This window comes from Schistocerca nitens, chromosome 5 (genome assembly GCF_023898315.1).
Source record: "Schistocerca nitens isolate TAMUIC-IGC-003100 chromosome 5, iqSchNite1.1, whole genome shotgun sequence".
In the NCBI taxonomy this organism is placed as follows: Eukaryota; Metazoa; Arthropoda; class Insecta; order Orthoptera; family Acrididae; genus Schistocerca; species Schistocerca nitens.
In genome coordinates, this window is record NC_064618.1 from 435,831,815 (window position 1) to 435,856,573 (window position 24,759).

Sequence of the window (24,759 nt, forward strand, 5' to 3'; positions counted from 1 at the left end):
ATCCCCACCTCACTCATTCAGCTTTTGTGAACTAATCTCATTCTGCGGTTGTTTAAATGTGAATATAAATTGTGCACACTGGTCCATAGCAAACAAACAAGTATGTGCAACATTTATGAACTAAATTCTTTTTGATTTTCAGCATTTATCACTACAAGTGCTTCACATGTCATGTTAACATTTTCAATTTCTACATACTTATGACAAGCATGCTACAGCTCAACCATCTTGAGTTAAAAACTAATACTTTGAGCACATTTCAATTCTAGAGATTTTTTTAAATGCGCATGCAGTTCCAGGGTGCCAACCTGTGGAAGACTTGTAAACAATCAGTAACTGTCAGGGAGAGAGAGAGAAAGGCTCAGAACAATGTAACGAAACCAAAATAATTTGTTGCTTTGAGCAAATCGCATATCTATGCATGTCAGTAATTAAGCATATGTTTTGAAGTAAAGAAATTATATTTCATATTAAGGACTGACTACAGCTGGAGGGGAAAATTTACTTCTTTTTCCCTTAGATCGATGTTAGACCTAGACAAATTATAGTCTGTGGCCATTCTAGGTTGTAACATGGGAATATCACAATAAACATTTGTATTCTAATTTAATTTCATTTCTGCATTTCAGTTTCTGCATGCACACTTGCATGTAACAAGCATCCATCATTTCACCACAATCAGATGCCTTCATATAGTACGTCTTGTCCATCTTACTGCCGACAGTCAAGGTGACGGCTGGAAGGAGGTCTGAATACAAAAATCACATGACACACTGACATATTCCACTCACCAGGAGTGCTCTCATTGTAATACAGCAGCTATCTAACTCAGTCACTCACAAGTAGTTCTCACTTCACTTGTTCAGATTGCTCTTCCTCCTCACCTTTGCTTCAACTCATCAACAAACTTCAAGAGCAATTCAGTCGAGATATTTGTATGGAAGTATAAATGGTTTATAACAAACTCCTATATTTTTCTCCACAACTCACTTAACCACCAGCATCAAAAGTACTATAAAACTTTTACAGTGTGCTAATAATTTCAAGCCTGTCAAATTTCACCTTAGGCTAATGGACAGTATTAGTGTATCACTAAGATAAAATATTAGCAGTTGACTAAAGCTGTTTTTCATGACAGTTTAAATTTAAGAAGTGTGCACCTGCAGCAAAATATTTAAGATTTTCACTAGTTTTGTGAGAATGGGCTCCAACAACACTGCTCTGTGAAGCTTGCTAATCTCATGAAAAGTAGATATTTCTGCCAGAATATAATCATTTCCTCAACTCTTAACCAATTCTGTTTCCAGTAAAATACTGTAACCCACTGACTGTAGAAAGGGAACTGAGAAATGCCTGTAACTCTGTTGACAATTATGGACATTGTCTTAAGTGTTTTACCTCAGGCCCCTCCTAGGTTGTGCTCAAAGAAAGAGAACTTCAGCACATGGGGGGAAAAAGAGACAATATCAATTACAAATTAATAATGTAAAGACTATAGAAAACAATACAATCAAATGACAAAATCTGTTAATTCATGACCATGACTAGTGCAGTAAGGAAGCTGACAGATGCAAACCAAAAAGAAGATGGTGAACTGTTACATGAGCTAAACATAAGTAAAACAGAATGCCACAAATACAAAAGATGTACATTTCATTTTAATGGTTTGAAGGTGATGGTTTTTTTAAATAGGGGCATTGCAACATTTACAACATAAACTTTTTTCCTTCTTGAAAAATGTGATTTGCACTCTTATACTGTTTTATTTGGCACATCAAGCAAGTTGTCTTATGGTTTAATTTCTTAACTGCAAATTTTTCTCTTTTTTACGCAAGTTTCTATACTTTTTCAATTATATTTAAGGGACTTGTGTGTTCAGTTACTTTAAAGTGTAACTGATGAAGCAAAACTGTAATTTATGGTCAGTATTAACAAGTTATCCAAATGTTAAAGAAATACATGAAAGTAAATTATTCCTGTCCTCCCCATCGCTGACCTTATTTTACTTTCAACAACGAGTATGTGTTTCTAACTATTTTAGTACAATAAATGAGAATCACATTTTCATGAAAAGAACTGTAATTAAGTCACACTCTTTGGTTGCACAAAATCAATGAAATGTTTCATGCGATGCTGTATCATATGCTACAACAGCTGGGAGAAATAGCTAGTAACTACCAAGCCTCTTGGGAAAATCTGTAATTGCCCAATGGATGAGCACAAATTGTTTCACACACACATATTTTTTTGTTTCAAGAGTATTTTGGCATATCAGACTATATCATTGTAGAGGGGTGGTGGACGATCCAATTTTTGATTCCTGAAATGTGTGTTACTGTCACATATTGTTCTTAATTTGGTCAAAAGTCATTTTTAACAAGTGCCTTCTTAAAGACTGAATGAAAAGTTTTGAAGCTTTAGGAGGATTAGTAGGCTAATGTGTGTAAATATGACAACAAAAGAACACAAACAGAAAGGCAGAAAAAAAAGTGTGTGCATTTGGTGCTCAAGTTTACAATTAAAAACACCATGACTATTAAACTCTTTGAAACAAGAAACAAGGTGCAGTTCTCTTGCTTTTGCCTTTTCCACTGCTGTTATTACCACCTTCATATGGATGTGCTTTTTTTTCCTTTCTTTTTTTTGGCAAACATCGAATTATGATCATTTGCTGAATGATTACAGCAAATGCATTATTCTCTTAATGAGGAACCTTAATGTGCAGCAGATAATTGATATAATGAATCATTCTATTAAAACACTTACTCCTCCTGTAAAGCATTCAGCTGAGCCATTGTCTATAAATGATGTTACTAAATAATGTGTTTCTTGTGGGTACAATGAATAAAACAATAAAGATATTACTGTGTGTTACCAGAGGTTTTTAGAGAAACATTATTTTGTCATCCTGATAATTTGCATTACTACTGACTGATCACCAACACAGTTTTTTTTCTTGCTAAATAAATAGTGGCTCTTCCAATACACTGCTAGAATACTTTTTAACAAAAGATTTAATTACAGCATAAAAGTACAGTTCAGTCATTTAAAAATGTACAATAACTATGAATTTAATAGCTGCAAATAAATAAAGGTCACTTTCATCCTCTTGGAAATTGCACATTAACGTGTTTGATCATAAATTATGTAGGTGTTCTCAACCCAAGAAATTTCCCTTGTCACTCACATTTCTCCCTTCTCTTTGGAGATTGCGGTAATGAATTGAAACAACTATGCGATATAATGTGGCGTTCATGTTGCACTAGTAAACAATTTATTACATGTATATTACAGAACATTTTACAAAAAGGTGATTTTGAGCAATGTTTCTCATGTGTACTCATGATACAAAAGATATACTAGAATCTGACAAGAAAAGTATTACAAGAGGGGTAAAAAAGGGAAGGAAAAAAGAAATATTGAGTATTAAATACATCTTACAATGTCAGAAATAAACAAGAGATTTAAAAGTTATCTTCCTCAAGTTTCCCTCACTTATTGTTACACATTCGATGTAAAATATGCAGATCTTACAGTATATGTTTTCATGCACCACTTCACAGCATTATGCAAAACAGGCTTCTTGCTTCAGCATATAGCTTTATAATTTTCAACAAATGAGTAAAAAACAACCAACAGTTAACTTTCTGACTGTTATATTTACAGTTGATTTACAAGTAAATAAAAATTTTTTTTTTTTTTTTTACAAATAATTTGGCCTTAAAATAGTTAATGGCAACATATTACTCCTGAAGATTTCTTTAAAGGTTTTTTCAACTGAACTGACCAGTTGCTGGCAGCCTCAAAATGTACATTTTACCCAGATTAGTGAATTACACTGCTGGAACAGTTTATTAACAAAACTAACAAAATTTCATTTCTATTGCAGTTACTTACAATACACTTCTGTTCCCTGGTAACCTCTGGGAGCAGCTGCAAAGTACAGTGCCAAAATCAAATTTAAAATTTTCTGAAGTGTCCTGCACTTGATTTAAAAGAAATGCCTCCACAAAGCCTGGAACTCCAGGTATCAAAATTTTAGTATCACACGATACATTAAGATACCACATACTGATCAGTACATTTTGTTCTAATCATTTAAGTCATTAAATTATGTTTTAAAATTCTGAAAGCTTTCTGTAAGTACAGCAAATAACTATCTTGCAGACCTGGAATTACAAGAACGTTGGCAGAGCATGAGAAATTAAGACATCATCTTCCTGTCATTCCTCTGCCCCTGCCCCTGCACCATTTTGAGGATGGACACACACACACACACACACACACACACACACACACACACACACACAAGGGGAGGGGAAGATGGAAGTGCAATTTGGAACCACTTGTGAAACTTCAACACACAGATTTGTACATTCCAATATCTGAAAGAAATTAAAAGGTACATTATTTCTTAGGTTCTGCAAGAAGGTATCTGTTGTAAACGAAATTTAAAAAATTCAAAATAGCCATATCAAAATGAGGATACAGAAATATACACTGGCAGAAGGTACTGCAAAGAATGAAAGTGCTTCACAACAGTCGACAACTCATTAAAATAAATACTTGTGTCTGATATTTTCTGCTTAAAATGAAAGCTGGTTATCAGAAAAACGTCTGATAACACATGAATTGTCCCTGTGAGATGAAGATGCATTATGCACAGTGGGCAAATTATGAGCTCATTTCAGTCGACACTACCCACTGTGAATGCCAATGTATATAGATCCTCCAACAGCTCATTATGGACTGGAGCTCATGAATATTCATTGCTTGGGGTCCACATCAAAATCTAACACAAGCAGTTTTGTTTCTTCAGTACCATTTCGACTACCAACAGCACACACAAGTTTAGTCTCATTTGCCCGAATTCGCCACACAACGCCACCACTGCCTCCACTCTCCAGTGCAACGAGATTACGGATAAACTCACCTAAAACAAAAACCAAATATCACAAGTCATTGCACAAATTCTATGAAAACATCCTGGAAATCCTAATTAGGTTTGGCCGAACTTAAAAAGTTACTTAATTTTATACCAGGAAATAATTTCTAACTAATTTTCCCCTACCAGCAGCAACACCCAACAACCACCCAGCAACTGTACTCTTTCAGTCTGAATTTTTAGACTTTAAAACCCTGCAGCCTTGCAAAATACACTTGTGCCAGCTCAGAAACACTCTTCCATCAACCAGCTTAGTCAACCAAGTAAACAGGTATAGTACAAAAAAATTCATTCCAAGACTGTATTCATGAACAGTTTCACAAGTACCACTTAAAAATTGCAGTTAAATAAATAGTCATTAACATGAAATCTGACAAGGACAGCACAGACTCATACTAACCGTAGTCCTATGCCCTCTGAACTGTCTCCAACAGTCAGTCATTTATGGGAACTCATTTTAATATGGAATCTGATCCACACACAAAAAAAAACAGTTTAATCTTGAATGAAATTTTCATTCTGCAGTGGAGTGAGTGCTGATATGAAACTTCCCGGCAGATTAAAATTGTGTGCTGGACTGAGACTCGAACCCAGGACCTTTGCCTTTCATGAGCAACTGCTCCGCTGACTGAGTTACCTAAGCACGACTCATGCCCCGTTCTCACAGTTTTAATTCCGCTAGTACCTCATCTCTTACCTTCCAATCTTGTCTCCACAGTATCTATGGAAATGATATGTCAGAGTGTAGCAATTGCATAAATTCCTCACTCACTTTCTTCCAACTTTCCTGTCCAAAAGATAAGAGTACACAGTACTTGATGGGAAGTCATCTAGTGAAACAGAAGTTTTATCTGGGGTTCTCGAAGGAAGTGTTATAGGCACTTTGTTGTTGTTATCTATATAAATGATTTAAGAGATGATCTAAGCAGCTGTTTTATGTTGTTTTAGATGACACCATTATTTATCACCTAGTGAAGTTGTTAGACAATCAAACTGGACTTCCCATTGTTTGAAATCTCAAAATGATTCAGAGAAGATATCCACGTGGTGCAAGAAGTGGCAAATGACTCTTAAAAATAAAAAGTGTGTAATCTTCAACATGCATATTAAAAATTGTTTAATTTTGGTTACATGAAGAATTACACAAATTTATAAATTCTCAATTACAGTTAAGAACAATTTAAATTTGAACCATCATATAGAAAATTTAGTGGGAAAGACAAACCAATGACTGAGTTTTACTGGCACAGCAGCTGATGGTACAATAAACCTACTTAAGAGTGCCTACACTACATTTCTCTGTCCTGTGCTGAAGTACTGTTCAGTTGTATGGGACCCTTACTGAATGGGAGTGATGGAGAACCGAAAAAGTTTGAAGATAAGCCTGTTTTATGTTATCACATATGATAAGCGAGTTAGGGAGGCATTTATAAAAACAAAGTCTTTTGGCTGATGAGATCATTTCACGAAATTTCAATCACAAACTTTCTCCCCCAAATGCCAAAATATTTTGTTGATCCCTTCCACTCAACTCAGAACCGAGGTGGTCGTATCCAGTTCTGGGACAACTCTGCGGAGTGTTAGCTTTGTTGAATTTCCATGAGAAATGCACTTTTAGTAGAGCAAATTTACAGATCTCGATTTGATTGATGCTTTGCAAAACAATTACTGTCTTTTGCCAGTTATGCAGATCGGAATCCAAATTAATTTCATTCATCATAGGGATATGAATAAATGACATACAGTTTTCAGTTTTGTTTCTGGTTATTCATACACCAATGGGCCAAAACATTATGACTACCTGCTAAATTTTGTTTTGGTCCATGTCTGAAACAATACAGCAGGGATTCTGCATGTCATGGATTTGACAAGTTCTTGGTAGGTTTCTGGAGGTACGTGACATCAGATGTCTATGCACAGGTCATCTAATTCCATGAATAATGGGCCGGTGGTTCGTGTGTACGAAGATGACACCGGAAAGCATCCCATGCGTGTGTTCCACTGTGTTCTGTTGACGCGAATCTGGTGTCCAAGACATTACCATGGCATCTCCATCATATCCATAAATTACTGTAGAAAGATGCTGATCTGGTGACATTGCAAGTTATCCTGCTGGAAAATGTTATCACCATTGGGGTTAACGTCAAGGATGAAGGGATACAGATGGTCTGCAATAATGTTCATCTTGCCCACAGCTGTTATATTGCCTTTTACTAATACCACAGATGAACGTCTCCCAGATTATAATACTGTCACCAATAGCCTGTGCCTGTAGTGTGGTGCACGTTTCGAGCAGCCGATGGATGATGGCATATCCAGACACAACCCACAACCTGCATAACAAGATATGTTATTCACCTAACAAGGCAGCACATCTCCACTGACACATGGTTCAATATCGATTCCATACCCATTACAATTGTCACGCATGATGTCGTTGGACCAATATGGGAATACAGAGGCCCACTGCGGCAGAGTGCCATGTTCAACAATATGCGCTAAATGGTATTCTCTGTAACCCTTGGGCCTGCATCAGAACTGTACTTTGTAGTCAGACCTGCCCTGCCCTACTTTACAGAGCACGAAAACCTCCAACCACAATTTGTGATGAAGTGTCGATATCCAATAACTTGTCGGATATTCGTGGTTTCACCGTCCTTCAACCACTATCTGTAAATGCTCATGCCAACAGCACATGAACAGCTTCACTGTTTCTGAGATGTTCATTCCCATGCACTGGGCCACACAATATGGTTTATGTCAGTAGATTTCCTCATCCTGCCCATATCATAGCTAGTGTGATTTAGCTAGTGTGAATCACATTTACATCAGCTCCACTTGTATACTTTCTATACTGACTGCATCATGTTGCCTCAGAGACACCAGGTAGCATACAACTCCATGGTGGGCAGTGGTCATAATATTTTGTCTCATCAGTGTATATTACACATTATGAACATTGTTTAAACTTTCACAGCAAATCTGTATCACTGCTTCTGGTCATAGCATTGCACCAGTGACTGATGAGATCATGAACATTCATAACCATGTTAAAACTGCGTGCCATACACGGACTTTAAACTAATTAAATTCTGCTTGCAGCCAGTGTATTAATAAATACTTTATTTGAATATATTTCACAGGCTGACTCAGAGCTTCAGAACAACATCTCTTTCCATACCTTTGAACCATCACAGAATTCTCTCTAAATGGTATGGACGTAGCATCCCAGAATTTGAATATAGTGAAAAGATTGATGTGACCACAGCCTAATGAACATTACCGAGATGAAATGTTAAGAAAAGATAATACATCAAGTTGCAGTCAGACACAACAAAAAAAAAAATAGTTACACATTTAGCTTTTGGACGAACCTTTCTTCAGAACACACACACACACACACACACACACACACACACACACACACACACACACACACACAAAAGCAACCACGTCTCACGCACACATGACTGCTATCTTTGGCAGATCGGACTGGAATGTAACTGGCACATTGAACGGAAGCAGCAATCTGAAGGGACAGGAGGAAGCAGCAATTTGAAAGGACAGGAAGCAGAAGGGATAGCAGGGTATGGCTGAATGGAGGGAAGAATGCTGCCCGTTGGAGTGTGCAGGGAATAGATTCTCCAACAGGCACACAGTTGGGAGGCTTTGGGGCATAGAGAAGGGGCGAGGGGTGGGGAGCAGCGAAAAATGAGAGGAACGAAGAAGGGGAAAGAGTGTTGTGTGTGTTGGCAGATAGCAGCACACAAAGAGGGAGTGGATATGGGATAGGGAAGAGGTGATTGTGGGGGGGGGGGGGGGGTGAGGACAGTAGCTCATTAGCTTACAATAGATTGAGGCCGGGATAATTTCGCACTCTTTTGTAACTGGTTCTTGGGGGTGGGGAGGATTGTGGTGTGTGGGGAAATGGCACAGGAGATCTGTCTGCGGACTATCTCAAGGGGATGGTGGTTGTCTGCAGAGGTCTTTGTGAGACCCTCAGCATACTGGGCAGAGGAGTTCTTGTCACTGCAGGTATGTCATCACCAGGTGTCCAGGCTGCAAGGCAGGGATTGTTTGGTGTGTAAGGAATGACAGCTGTTAAAATGCACGTGAATTGGTGTTTGGTGGGTTTAAGAGGTGTGAATGGAGCCATTAGAGAGGAGGTGGTCAGTGTCTAGGAAGGTGGAACACTGAGATGAGGTTTAAAAATGGCTCTAAGCAGTACAGGACTTAACATCTGAGATCATCAGTCCCCTAGACTTATAACTACTTAAACCAAACTAACCTAAGGACTTCACACACATCCATGCCCAAGGCAGGATTCGAACCTGCGACCATAGCAGCAGTGCGGTTCCGGACTGAAGCACCTAGAACCGCTCGGCCACAGCAGCTGGCTACTGGGTTGAGGAAGATCAGGGGAAGAGAAAGGGTGAGGTGATGTTGAGGTTGTGAAGAAATGAGGATAGGGTGTCTTGGCCCTGAGTCCAGATCATGAGGATATCATGAATGAACCTGAACCAAACCAGACCAGGGGTTTGGAGTTTTGGGAGGCTAGAAAGGTCTCCTCTAGATGGCTCAGAAACAGATTGGCATACGAATGTGCCATATAGGTGTCCATGCCTGTGCGATGGATTTGTTTGTAGACCTTCCCCTCAAAGTAGTAACAGTTTTCAGTTAGGATAAAGTTAGTAAGGTGTATGAGAAGTGAAGTAATGGGTTTTGAGTCTGTAGTAGAGTGTGGATCTAGGAGCTTAAGGGGTGGGGATGGTGGAGGTTTGGTGAAGAAGTGGTTGGTATCTTTGATGTGGGAGGCTACATTACGGGCAATTGGTGCAGGTGCTGCTCAATGATAGCTGCAATTCTTTCAGTGGGGGCACAATAACCAGCTAGAATGAGGTGTCCGGTATTGTTGGGTTTATGGATTTTGGGGAGCATGTAGAAAGTGGTTGTGTGGGGTGTCATAGTGTGCAGAGGGAAACAGATTCAGGAGTGAGGATCTGGGAAGGGCTAAGGCTTTAAGCAGGGATTGGAGGCTGTCCTCTACTTCTGGGACAGAATCTGTTTGGAGGGATTGGTGGCAAAGAAATGTTTTCATTGCAGGGATCAGAAGGAGAGTAGGTCTTTGAGAAGTGCAACTTGGTTAAATTCGTGTGTCAGGCTAAAGGTCACGCCTTTGGATAGGACTGAAACTTCTATGGGGGCTGATGGTTTCGGTGAAAAGTTTAACAATAGTATTGTGTGGATGTTTAGGCTCTGGATTTGGTAGGGTGTGGGCAAGGAGTTTTGGGGGGTGTGGCAAGTTGGAAAGGTGAGCTAGGCAGAGTCTGGGTGCTATGAAGGGTTAATGTGGGTAGGATACGGGTTGGAGAGTCATGTCCCAAGGCAGCAGTAGGATGTCATTAGGTTGGATTACTTATGGAGGTGGTATCTGGAATGCTCCTGCAGGTGCTGGAGACCAAGCACCAATTTCAGAGACGGGAGGTATGTAGCAAGTATTGCACAGTAGATTATCTTGTGGAGGCAGCAGAGGTGGATCTGGGATGCCTGTGCTATGGAGATGTGTCTTTGCAGTACCAGGTTTATGTGGTCCAGGGACTGGCAGAATCACAAAAGTTGGGGTAGGGTCTAGAGAAAGGAATTTTTATGGTTAGGTTGTTGGGCAGATTCCCCCACTCTACAGCCTCCAACACTGCACCTGATCCCCCTTGCCTTTAGCTACTGTCATCTAATCTTCTCCGTTTCCTCCCAAACTTGCTTTTGGCTCCACTTTTCATTTATGCACAGTTTTTTCAATGATTCAGCACTTACGTCTCTTTCTAATACAGTTTCATATTATTATTATTATTATTTATTTATTTGTGAATTGACCACTTAGGATCACGCTACAATTTCATTTCTTCTTTGTCTGAAGTTTCCTCTTTCTCCAGTACTCCTTCACATGGACGCTGTGCTCTTGTTTCTGTTCATCCGTTCAAGGTCTTCCAGTCTTCTTAGTTCTTTCATCTTTAAATCCTTCCAAATTTTGAATCATGGTCTGAAATGTACCCCTATTTAACATCTGAACTTCCTGAATGTCGAACCTTTGCAGATCCTTATGAGCTTCCTTAATACATGTTGTTGACTTCTTTTACCACAGATAGTCAAATATCATTCTGGTTAGTCTGGTTTTGTCCATTCTGTACAGGTGTCTTAGAAATGATAACCTCCTCTTTTTCATATTATTATTATTATTATTATTATTATTATTATTATTATTATTATTTTCTTTCATTTCTCAGACATTATGTCTGGTTAAAAATGGAAAGTGACGCGGACCTTGATCAAGAGTGACTCTCTCTTAACTGTACGATATATGTTACATTGCATTTAGGAACTTTCGGGTAATTGAACATGTATCAATAATTACAGATATCTGTAGTTGTATATATACATTTGGATGTAGCTGTATTGCGTTGATGTACTGGTGGATATTGTGTGGTAAGACTCCTGTAGTTGATAGTATAATTGGTATAATGTCAACTTTATCCTGATGCCACATGTCCTTGACATCCTTAGCCAGTTGGATGTATTTTTCAATTTTTTCTCCTGTTATCTTTTGTGTATTTGTTGTATTGGGTATGGATATTTCGATTAGTTGTGTTAATTTCTTCTTTTTATTGATGAGTATGATGTCAGGTTTGTTATGTGGTGTTGTTTTATCTGTTATAATGGTTCTGTTCCAGGAAAATTGGTATTCATCATTCTCCAGTACATTTTGTGGTGCATACTTGTATATGGGAATGTGTTGTTTTATTAGTTTATGTTGTATAGCAAGTTGTTGTTGTATTATTTTTCCTACATTGTCATGTCTTCTGGGGTATTCTGTATTTTCTGGTATTGTACATCCGCTTGTGATGTGATCTACTGTTTCTATTTGTTGTTTGCAAAGTCTGCATTTATCTGTTGTGGTATTGGGATCTTCAATAATATGCTTGCTGTAATATCTGGTGTTTATTGTTTGATCCTGTATTGCAATCATGAATCCTTCTGTCTCACTGTATATATTGCCTTTTCTTAGCCATGTGTTGGATGCATCTTGATCGATGTGTGGCTGTGTTAGATGATACGGGTGCTTGCCATGTAGTGTTTTCTTTTTCCAATTTACTTTCTTTGTATCTGTTGATGTTATGTGATCTAAAGGGTTGTAGAAGTGGTTATGAAATTGCAATGGTGTAGCCGATGTATTTATATGAGTGATTGCTTTGTGTATTTTGCTAGTTTCTGCTTGTTCTATAAAGAATTTTCTTAAATTGTCAACCTGCCCATAATGTAGGTTTCTGATGTCGATAAATCCCCTTCCTCCTTCCTTGCTGCTTAATGTGAATCTTTCTGTTGCTGAATGTATGTGATGTATTCTATATTTGTGGCATTGTGATCATGTAAGTGCATTGAATGCTTCTAGGTCTGTGTTACTCCATTTCACTACTCCAAATGAGTAGGTCAATATTGGTATAGCGTAAGTATTTATAGCTTTTGTCTTGTTTCTTGCTGTCAATTCTGTTTTCAGTATTTTTGTTAGTCTTTGTCTATATTTTCCTTTTAGTTCTTCTTTAATATTTGTATTATCTATTCCTATTTTTTTGTCTGTATCCTAGATATTTACAGGCATCTGTTTTTTTCCATTGCTTCTATGCAGTCGCTGTGGTTATCCAATATGTAATCTTCTTGTTTAGTGTGTTTTCCCTTGACTATGCTATTTTTCTTACATTTGTCTGTTCCAAAAGCCATATTTATATCATTGCTGAATACTTCTGTTATCTTTAGTAATTGGTTGAGTTGTTGATTTGTTGCTGCCAGTAGTTTTAGATCATCCATGTATAGCAGATGTGTGATTTTGTGTGGGTATGTTCTAGTAATATTGTATCCATAATTTGCATTATTTAGCATGTTGGATAGTGGGTTCAGAGCAAGGCAGAACCAGAAAGGACTTAATGAGTCTCCTTGGTATATTCCACGCTTAATCTGTATTGGCTGTGATGTGATATTATTTGAATTGGTTTGGATATTAAGTGTGGTTTTCCAATTTTTCATTACTATGTTTAGGAACTGTATTAATTTAGGATCTACTTTGTATATTTCCAATATCTGTAGTAACCATGAGGGGGTACACTATCAAAAGCTTTTTGGTAATCAATGTATGCGTAGTGCAGCGACCTTTGTTTAGTTTTAGCTTGACATGTCACCTCTGTATCTATTATCAGTTGCTCTTTACATCCTCGTGCTCCTTTGCAGCAGCCTTTTTGTTCTTCATTTATAATTTTGTTCTGTGTTGTATGTGTCATTAATTTCTGTGCAATGATGAAGTTAATATTTTGTATATTGTTGGTAGGCATGTTACGGGGCGATATTTTGCTGGGTTTGCTGTGTCTGCTGGATCTTGAGGTTTCAGATAAGTTATTCCATGTGTAAGTGTATCAGGGAATGTGTATGGGTCTGCAATGTAACTGTTAAATAATTTAGTTAGATGTGAATGTGTTGAGGTGAACTTCAGAGTTTTAACCATCACCAATGAGCCATTGATTTCTTTTGGTTCTTTATTAGTACCATGGAAATTAAATCTTGTTTCCTTTAATACCCTTCCTGCAAGTGCTGTCTCTCTCAATCAATCATTCACACACACTTATTTCCCTCTAGCACCTACACAACCAACCTTTAGGCTTTTATTAGTTTTATTCTCTGATCTCACAAGTGCCCAGCATTCTCAAAAAATTAACTTGCATTGTTCTTGGACTGGAGTCATGCTCATTCCTGTTTCAATTACTGGTAAGCATGTATTCCTCTTCACTCAAAATATTTTAACATTCATTTATGATTATTTTCACTCAAACATGAAACCAGGCAAGATTTACAGGAGTGTGTTCTCGTAACTTATGATTAATAAATGTAAATAAAGCAAAGTTACTTTTAAAGTGTCATCTTGATAGTTGAGAGAAAACTGTTCTATTTGGAAGTACAAAATGGAGGAAAGGGGGGGGGGGGCACATTGAAGAGATGAAGTAAATAGGACACCCAGAAACTAATGTCAAGGGAGATGACGTGACAGGACAAAGGGAAATATAATAACCACCATAAGCTTTAAGTCAGAGACAAGAAACTGAAAGACTGAAAACGAGGTAGGCATGTGAAAACTATGAGCAGTGTTATACTACTGATGGAGAAACACTAACTCAAATGCTGGCATTGGTGTTATATTTTCTCGTATACTGCCATTTGGTAAGTAGAACCCCATTTTCTGTGTGTTTGATATTAAAATCTCTAGGAATTTTAATGTTAAAATTGAACACAATACTCATGTTTAATTTGTTGATGTGGATGAACATGGCTGATTGCAAAAATGACCAACATACTGAAATAATGTAGACTCTATTCAGCATTAATAACAGATAAAAATAAAACTTTACTCGTTTGCCTGGATAAAGAAAAAATCATTAATGATGACTGACAAACATCCAAAATTTATTTGAAAGAAATCTGCTAATTGCAAACATCTTGGCATTGGCTGTGTTAGGTATAATTGCATTACCTATTAAACAATGGAAAATTCAGGATGGAATGTAACAATGTTGTGAAAAGGAAAGCTGCTACTCACCGTATAGCGGAGATGCTGAGTTGCAGATAGGCACAACAAAAATACTGTTATAAATATAGCTTCTGGCCAGTAAGGCCTTCGTCAAATTAGACGACACACACACACACACACACACACACACACACACACACACACACACACACGCACGACTGCAGTCTCAGCCAACAAAGGCCTTACTGGCCGAAAGCTATATTTGTTAGTCTTTTTGTTGTGCCTATCTGGGACTCAGCATCTCCGCTGTATGGTGAATAGCAACATTCCTTTTCACAATATTGTACAACCTAAAAGTGACATGAAAATTTGTGCCAGACTGGAACTCAAATCCAGATTTCCCACTTATCATGAGCAGTTGCCTTAACCACTTTGGCTACCGGTGCATGCCTCCTGGACATTCACATGTCTCACTGTCTACACCCCCATACCATAGTCCCCTACATTGATCACTTAAAGCTTTCAGCTTTACTCTGTATTCCCACACCAATGAGAATGAAACTTTGAGGAATAGAGACCCATGATATTGTTGTCTTGTGCCCGCCCTGACATGCAATACTTGCCTCTCTGGATGAACAGACATTAACAATGACAGACAGCTTCCAAACTTTATCTGACATAAATTTGCTGAATGCATGTATCTCGGTATCAGCTGTGTTACATATTGATGTATTAATGACATATGATATAGGGCTGTATATAATATGGTCTAAAAGGTTTGGGTAATTCCAGGAGGTACGCACTGATAGCTGAAATGGTTAAGGTGACCACTCATGATAAGCAGGAAATCCGGTTTGAGGCCCAGTTCCCCACAAATTTTCACACACCACACTTACACACAGCCAATGCAAATATATTTGCATTCAGCAGATTTATTTCAAATTAAAAATGAAAATACTGAAGTTGAAATGGCATTTTTAAGATCTGAAATATATAAAAGCAGTGGTGCTTAAGTTACAGTACTCCACTGCCCATTTTTAACTGCTGGAGCTTATAACATTACATATGAGGGCCAAGAAATACATTACTGCCCCCATGTGACTTCATAATCATAGAGAGACAGAGATGAAAAATACCAATAGAAACATATTAATACTGTGATACGTGGTGAATTAATGTTTTCTGTTGTTCGGATTGGAGGAGCATGCTTTTGCCAAACAAGCTACTTGCAATGAGCTTTTGTGTGTTAATATAATTAATTATATAAATAATATAATTTATAAGTGGAGAATGTAGTCATGTTACTAATATTAGCTAAACTGTTCCATAATAATGCCTTCAGAAACAATGATGACTGGCTATATACACCTTTGAAACGCCAAGTGCAGTACAAGAGAAGTTCTCAGAATATTACATCTTTTTACAGTTCACATCTAATGTCCCTTCATAAATGTTACAGAAATATCAGTACACAACAAAAATTTTAAATTCATAAAAGTGATACGCAGTTGCAATTTAATCAGCAATTCAATTGTTTATAATATGAAAGGATTCACGTTGCAAGTTTTATGCACATTTTATTTAATCCACTTTTCTGTAGTTCTGTAAATGGCATATGATATTGATTATGGTAATGAGACAGCTTTTCTCATCCGCTAACAATTTTATTTATATCATATTTTTTTAACATCCATACAAGACATGGTGAGTAATACTTTCAATTTTAAATTTGGAGGTTGAATAATTATTTTCTGCTTTGAAGCTGATCAATGTGTTCTGCTATTTAACAGAAAAATGGCTGAGTGTAGTCCACAGCTACAACAATCTGCCATTCTACGAGCTCATGGAGATGTGTGTACTGCTCAAAGTCTGCTCTAATTTGACAATAACGAACCCAACCATTTGCTGTTACCGTTTCTGTATGTTACTTTTTTGCTTTCTAATAGTCATTATGTTCAGTTCCTTGCAACCCAATTTGTAAATTATTGTGTTAAATTAATATGAGCAACGAGTTATATACAATGGCAGTGAATGCACAGTTTCCGCTATGAGATGTGGTGTCAGTTGCACACTAGAGAGAATTTTACACGTATGTTTAAATACGAAAAATCATCTCTAAACCTAAAGGTGAAAGTGCCATCTGATGAGGAAACTATGTTGAACAAAATTTAAATGTACTACAACTTCCTCTTTAAACCTTACAACATATCAAATTCATGGGACATCCCAGTGAATGCAGTGCATATGATGTCAGAATATGTATCCAAGGATATATGAGAGCAGTCGACAATGCGTTTGCAGTACAGACCCTTTTTCTGTCAGAATTAGTAAAATAATATAAGTCCAAAGTTCAAGCTTGCTCTTAGAGATTTAAAATGCATTCCAAGTGTCCCACTATATAAATACTAATGTAACTGAAACATCAGAATCTCAAACATCAGCCTGGTAGCCCTAAGAAATTAACAGATAAAGTTGCGCTGAACACGTAAGTAAGAATATCAGCAAGAGAATTATCAATCTACGATGATGTCCTATAATTTTTTCTCAGAGTGTATTTATTTTTAAAGAGTTAAAATTTGGTGGCAATATCAATCAACATTTCTTTTGCATGTAGTATCTTCCTACAGTGTCTCCATCACATTCCATTGCCTTAAGCCAGTGTTGTGTAAGCATATGTATTCCCTGTTGGTAAAAGCTCTTGTCCTGTGCCTGTAGCCATGATTTCACTGCATGTAATACACATCATCATCATCATCATCATCATCATCATCAAAGTGTGTCCCCCACGGAGAATCCTCAAGTAGCCCAAAAACTTGAACTCCAAGGCCATCAGGTCTGAGCTATAGGAGGGGTTAAGACAATGATGTCCAAGTCATCTCATTGAATCGGGTGTACTGCCGGTGGTCTGCGTTTTTCTAACACAATATTTCGATGTTGTACCTTGGCGTCGTCAGCATCAGGTGCTTCCTGTGACTGAACGACAAGCTGACCATGTCCTGTATTTATGCCTGGACAGTTCTGGTGTTCCCTACACCATCCACTCCAAATGCGACTGTGTCGGTTGGTCGTCAGATGTTCCATCTTCCGTCCGCGCCCGCTCCCGCTGTTTTACCCAGTTGCAGTCATTTCATGGCATACCCTACTAGGTCCGTGCCCACCAGGTGCATTCCTAGCTCTGTTGACAGGCTGTGTTTGCTGTTGGTGACCGTTCTGACTTTCTCCAGCGCCCCTGTCATTCTCCCAGTCTTGTGTTTTCTTCCATTGTTTCTGTAATAGGTCCAAAGCTGGGTTCCACACCATGCTGAGTTGGTATCCAGCTTCCCGATTTATCAAGTTCTCTGACATCTTGATTTCGATTGATTCAGTGATGACCCTGTCACCACATCCGCAACTCATCAGACTTCGTGGAACGTCTCAAAAACCTACGAATCTCTAACAAAGACATCATGGTCAGCTTCGATGTTATGTCTTTGTTCACTAGGATACCACTTCAAGACACACTCAATTTAATCAGTGAAAAATTTGATGGAGCTGTGTTGGACCTTTTCAAGCATATCTTAACACTGACCTATTTCCTATGTGAAGGCCAATTTTATGAACAGGCTGAAGGAGTGGCGATGGGTAGTCCCTTATCTCTGCTAGTGTCAAATCTGTTTGTGGAGAGATTCGAGGATGAGGTACTTATGACTGCTGCCTACAATCCGACCTGTTTCTTTAGGTACATTGATAACATGTTTGTCATCTGGCCACATGGTCGGGAAAAACGGAACGAGTTTCTTGACCATCTGAACTTGAGGCAGCCCAGCATTAAGTTAACAATTAAACTAGAAAATAATGGTCAAATTTATTTCCTGGATGTCCTGGTGAAAAGGAAGACAGACAGCACATTAGGCCATAGTATGTACAGAAAACCTACACACACCGACTTATACCTACAGGCTGGCAGCTGCCATCATCCGGCACAGAAGAATGGGGCGCTGAGGACAAAACACTGTCCGACTCGAACAGCTTGACAGCAGAGTTAGAACACATACAGCAAGTGTTTGCAGACAACGGATACTCATCAAGGGACATCTGCAAGGTACCATGTCCCTCCAGATGACCTGGTACTGAGGGAGAAGAACAAGAAGAGGAGACGAGGAGGGTAGCCTTTGTACCATATGCAGCAGGGCCTGTATCTGCTAAGATCAGCAGGATACTGAAAAAGCACAATATCAAGAGTGTCTTCTGCCCACCAAACAAGATCAGCGCGCTTTTTGGAATGGTTAAGAATGATCTGGGATTGAGGAAACCTGGTATGTCTTACATTGGCCAGACCACCAGCACCATTGACATAAGATGTAAAGAGCACCAAAGGCACACCAGGCTACGGCAAACCACTAAATCACCGATAGCACAACACTGCTTGGAACTTGAGCACACCATGAATTATGATAACACCAGGATCTTATCTCAGTCCCTCTAATTTTGGGATAGCACCATTACTGAATCGATCGAAATCAAGATGACAGAGAACTTGAAAAACCAAGAAGCTGGATACCAACTCAGCATGGTGTGGAACCCGGCTTTGGACCTATTACAAAAACAATGGAAGAAAACACAAGACCAGGAGAATGAAAGGGGCGCTGGAGAAAGTCAGATTGGTCACCGACAGCAAACGCAGCCTGTTGACAGTGCTAGGAACATGCCTGGCGGGCGCAGACCTAATAGGGAATGCCATGAAAGGCTGCCACTGGGGAAAACAGCGGAAGTGGGCATGGACGGAAGACGGAACATCTGGCGACCAACCAACACGCTTGCAGTGGGAGCAGATGGTGTAGGGAACGCCAGACACCATCCAGACACAAATACTGGACACAGTCAGCTTGTCATTCAGTCACGGGAAGCACCTGATGAAGACGCCGAGGTACGACGTCGAAATATTGTGTTAGAAAAATGCAGACCACCGACAGTACACCTGATTCAACAAGATGTCACAAAATTGCCGGGAAAGTCTAAGAAATGTCCAAGCTAATTTGGAAAAATGTTCCCATGTTCTTGCTACATCAATTTTGATGAAATAACTTTTCTTTGCACCTTGTGGTCTGTTTCGAGTATTCATGGAACACATCTTCAGCACAGCTTTGAATATCCATGAGACTCAGTCATTACAGACGCACTTCCAATGCTCACCAATAGCTGTACAGCCAATTGTTGAGTTGTGATGCACCAGTCAGCATGAATAATGGTATCCACACGATTCACCATGTCGGGAGCACTTGCTGTGTCAGGAAACCCCAAATATGGCCAATCATGGAGCTCACTTTATGCACTTTCTGACTCTTTAGCTATTGCCTCAATAACAGTACTATCAATTGTACCATTACCATGCATGGCACAGAAGCATTTATAGGTGTTCACCACAGTTTACTTTTCCAAAACCAAGCATTCAATTACAGCATGTTGATTGTAATGGGTGTTTTGTGTTGATGCCATTTTGATAGTTCATTGCAGCCCTGAAATCTGGACTTCACACACGTGCACAAAAAACATCAAATTTGAAGCACCCAGAAGGACATTCTCTTATATATACCGTACTTACTTGACTATAAGATGATGTTTTTGCCAAAATCGTCAGCTGAAAAATACAGGGTCGTCTTAGATTTGCAGATTAAAATATTGCTGCTGAGGTCAACATTTTAACGTTGTTTAATAGATTGATACAGGGGTTATGTTACATTTAAAGATGAAGCTTTGGCTATTGAGGTTACATGCAGATTTATTTTGAAGAACTCTAAAGGGTGTGTCGGGCAAATTATACTTTAACTCGAACATACTCTAGACTTCCCGATATGCTGAAGTACTCGATATGCTATACACGTTGCTTGAACAATCAAGTGATGTACGACTCTTGTGGCATTAGTGCACAGTGTACACAAGAAACTAAGAACTAACCACCAATACAATCTGTCGCTCTACTAATGATGACATAGAATTACATTGTATCATCTTATAAACTCATGTTGTATTGGAACAGATTTGCAACAAAAATTCTCATACGTGTATGGATACCATTTACAAATATTTATGGTGCTTTATAAGTAAAGGTAATACTGATAAGTGAAAATTTTGTCCATCAAGGAACATTACTTGATTCTGAATGCAAGTTACTGTTGCTGTTCACGTATTAGAATACTGAGTAAGAATGTTACCACCTTCCAGTCAGCTTTAGAACAAGGTGCAGCAAGTAAGAAAATTAATCCACAATTAAGTATCTAAGAAACGAAATAAATTTTATTAATCTGACTGTAATAGTAATCATGAGAATAAATACAGCAGAAAGACCCCATCATGGAGACAGTACTGACAGACATCACTAGATCACTGGATGAGCAAAAGATTGAGTACTGAACCTAACTGTGACTTCAATGTTTTATTTATATATTAGTTGGTGTTGTTACATATGACCAGCAACCTAGAAGATAATGCATGGGAGGAGTGTGTAGAGAGGAATGGTGAGCAGCCAGCAAATTCTGTCGTGCTGCCAACCAAGGGAATCTATACTATGTACTTTAGATTTTTATGAACATCTACCACATTTAAACTTTGTTTGCCTGAAGCCATTTGAATTGACTTTAAAATCAGACAAATACACAACAATAGTATACATTTCTTCAAGAGACAGTAAAAGTCCAAGCAGAGTCCAGTAGCTTGCTTACGTGTTTTCCTGCAGCAACAGTGTCGATACTCACCATCAAGTATCGTGGGAATGAAAGGGGGTGTGTCAGTTGCTCATTCTATGCAGTAAATGAGAGAGCAGAGGGGAGATGATACATTTGTACGCAAGAAACATTATAAAATTTTTACGTCAGCAGAGAACTGAAATCCAATATGTATTTGGCAAAAAAACAGCTGAGCTCTCATCAAATATTTGTGACAATGAAGATATAAAGTTCAGAACTGTGCTATTAGGATGATAGTGCCGACTAAAAATAATGATACCCCAGATGATGAGCTTTGTATAAAAATTAATGTAAATCATTTCTTTTTGTTTATTTTATTTCTCCTTGTATTATCAAAATATAGGCAATCATAAATGACCTAAATATAGAATAGTTGCAATGCTATCATTTTAGGCAGATATTTTATGCCAATAACACAGATTGTAATTCTGATTAGTCACAATCCGTTAAAAATAATTTTTTCTCAAGGAGCCTTTTTTTTTAAAAAAAAAAAAAAAAGGGGGGGGGGGTGTTCTCTCATATTTAAAGTCCTCTTATACTCAGGTATAACAGCTGCAAAAGAGAAAAGAAATGGGATTTTAGTTAATGATTTTCATAGAAGCAGGACGACTATATTCTCATCAGTGTGCTGATACCCAGAATCAACTGATCACAAAAAGTAAACACCAGTGCTTGGGATGGTACACCACCATAAACAATGGTCTGTGGAGCGATGAAGGTGGTTTTATAGTGAGGTGACTGATAAGTAACAATTCCCAATACAGCTGTCATATGAGCAGGACTGAAGACCACAACAACAATGAGCAGGAGCTGGAAAATTTTATTTATGAGCACTGTGGCGATAGTGAAATTTGGTGGTTGTGTAGTCACAGTCTACAGCTATTTCTCATCAATCTGGCTCAAAAAATTAGGGCTGACCAGCAGCGTAATGAATGCCGATGTTTATGGAGATGTTAGAACAGCATGCTTCTCATTTAGCTGGAATCCATGCACTGTGGTTCAAATAATACCAAGCACATGAGCTGGTCTCACCACCTCAAAGTCACAATATGTACATTCGCTGTGACCTATTGTCATTTACATGCCCACTCATGTCTGCCAAAAAAACTAACCTATACCTATTCATTACAGTTCAAGAGAATGAAAATTCTGCCTTGAGCTTATCTGAACTTTGGTAAAAGCCTTCTGTGAACATTACACCATGTATTGGCCATGAACATACAGCCAATTAATGTGCTAGTGATTCCACCAACCATTAAATCAACTTACGGCAAAAGTAGAGTTCACATGAGGGGTGAAGTACTCCCCAGCTGAATTTCAGTGGAATAATTATTTGTCAGTATTGTGATCAACACTAGATTAGCAATGTTTTAAGAAGTCTGAAGCAGAAAAATAACTGCAAATATGCTTCTCAGGTTTGCCGCCATATCGTATTGTGTAACTCGCACAATATCTCATCAATGCAACTACTCAACATTATCAGGTGGTGGTAGCTGCCGCCATCACTGTGCTGCCAAACACTCCTGCAGTTAAAGTTGGAAGTTCTTGTTTTTCCTGTTTTGATTTAATGGCAGCCAGTGCTGGATTCTAGGTGGCGCTTAGTTGAAAACCTGCAACCCTGTTGATAAGGTTGTCTGCTGCACGGATATGTATGGCCTCCTTAACACCACTCAAGTGACAATTTGCAACTGAGATTAAGTTCAGACTTTAACCGCAGGTGCGTCTGGTAGCACAGTCATCGCCCATAGCACATGTGCATATGGCCTTTCTGCGGCTCCCAGAAGGGGCACCAGGAGTGCTGCTTTCCTCCAACTATGAGCGTCATCCCACGCACGCATATTGCCTGCTCCCAGCATTATAAATTCTGCCACCGCCGCGCGATTATCATCAGTCACGGCTTGCAGCAGTGACAGCAGCGGCTACCACCACCTGATGATGTCTAGCAGTTGCATGGATGAAATATTGTTCAAGTTACACAATACAATCTGGCAGAAAACCCGAGCAGTGTATTTGCAACAGATCCATCGGGAAAGCATGAAAAGTCACATCTGGTACCTCTACGGGGAGGAGATGGTCGACGATGTACGTGAGTTTGACAAGTTACATAATAAGAGAGGTAGACTGCTGTGCACTATGGCGTTTTTATTGAGATGCCATGTCAAGCAAACTGTCCCAACGTTTGCTAAATTTTAATGTCATATTGAATCTGCAGCCGCTGTTATAATTAAACGACGGATGAGTGCAGCCCTAGTGAGAGAGAGGGTACATTATACAATATGGGAACTGCATATGGTGTCCACAAAATTGCTATCACTGAATCACTGCATCCGAAGATCTCTTCGAAACTCTCAGTGTTATCTTGGGACTGGATGGATAGCACTACATGGGCGCTAGCTGACTGGTCAAAACAACAAGCCAAGGTCCTCCAAGTGTCCAAGTATTCTCTTCTCGAGGGCCAACAGCAAGAAGGGAATGCACCACGTCGACACACAACAATCCTACCTATCAAAAGCTAAGAGATGATCCGACTGGCAAAATCCAAGAGAACAACATTAGATCTACTCAGGAAGAGTTCTATTCCTTCTAAAGTGACCAAAAGCCTACACCAATAGGCTGCAGTTCCCCCAAGACTATACAGCCTACTCAAGATGCACAAGGATGGAACACCTCTTCGCCGATTAGTGAGCAACATTAGAGCTCCCATTTATTTTCTGGCCGAACATCTTACTACACTGTTCGGACCTCTCATAGGCAAGTGTGATCACCATATCTGGTATTCAGAGGACATTTAAGATATAAGCGTAGGATATTTTGGTTAGTTTTGACTTTGCATCTTTCTTTACAAAAGTACCTCTGCAGGGCTCGTTAGATCAGCAGCCAGTTTGAGAGAGACATTGTGGCATTATTGAAACATGTGCTTACCTCAACTTATTTCTTATTCAATGACCAGTAATTTGAACAAGTGGATAGTGTTGCCATGGGAAGTCCTCTGTCTCTCATGGTGGCCAACTATTTTATGGAAGACAGGAGAAAACATTGCAGTCGGCAAGTCTCAAACCACCTTGTTTCTGACAGTATGTAGATGATACTTTTGTGGTGTGGCCCCACGGAATAGAGACATTAAGTGGGTTTCTCCGGCATCTGAACTTGCTCCATCCCAATATTCAGTTCACAATGGAGGTGGAAAAGGGTGACATCTTAGTCAGAAGAAAAGCTGATGGTACACTGGGACACAGTGTCTATCACAAATCAACTAATATGGAGCTATATTTGCAGGCAACAAGTTGCCATCATCCTACATAACGCAGCAGTGTCCTAAGCTCTTTGGTGCATAGAGCACATGTAGTCTCAGATGCTGACAGTCTACCTGGTGAGCTACAACACCTGAGAATGGTATTCCAACAGAATGGCTTTTCCAATAGGCAGATATGCCATGCATTCTATTCTCAGAAAACTCGAAGCAGGGATGTGAATGAAGATGCAGAGGCACCCACTGCAACAGCGTTCTTGCCCTATTTTGGCGGCATGTC

At 38.9% G+C, this 24,759-nt stretch overlaps 1 protein-coding gene across 1 annotated transcript in view; it reads right to left on the minus strand.

The window, feature by feature from the left end:
- Positions 1-3,251: 3,251 nt before the first annotated feature.
- The window catches only part of LOC126260219 (F-box/WD repeat-containing protein 7-like), a 120,578-nt gene continuing 99,070 nt past the window's right edge, over positions 3,252-24,759 (minus strand). Inside the window, exon 12 of the mRNA XM_049957519.1 lies at positions 3,252-4,933. Coding sequence (XP_049813476.1) covers positions 4,767-4,933 — 167 coding nt within the window. The 3' untranslated portion in view covers positions 3,252-4,766. The remainder of the gene's footprint in view (positions 4,934-24,759) is intronic.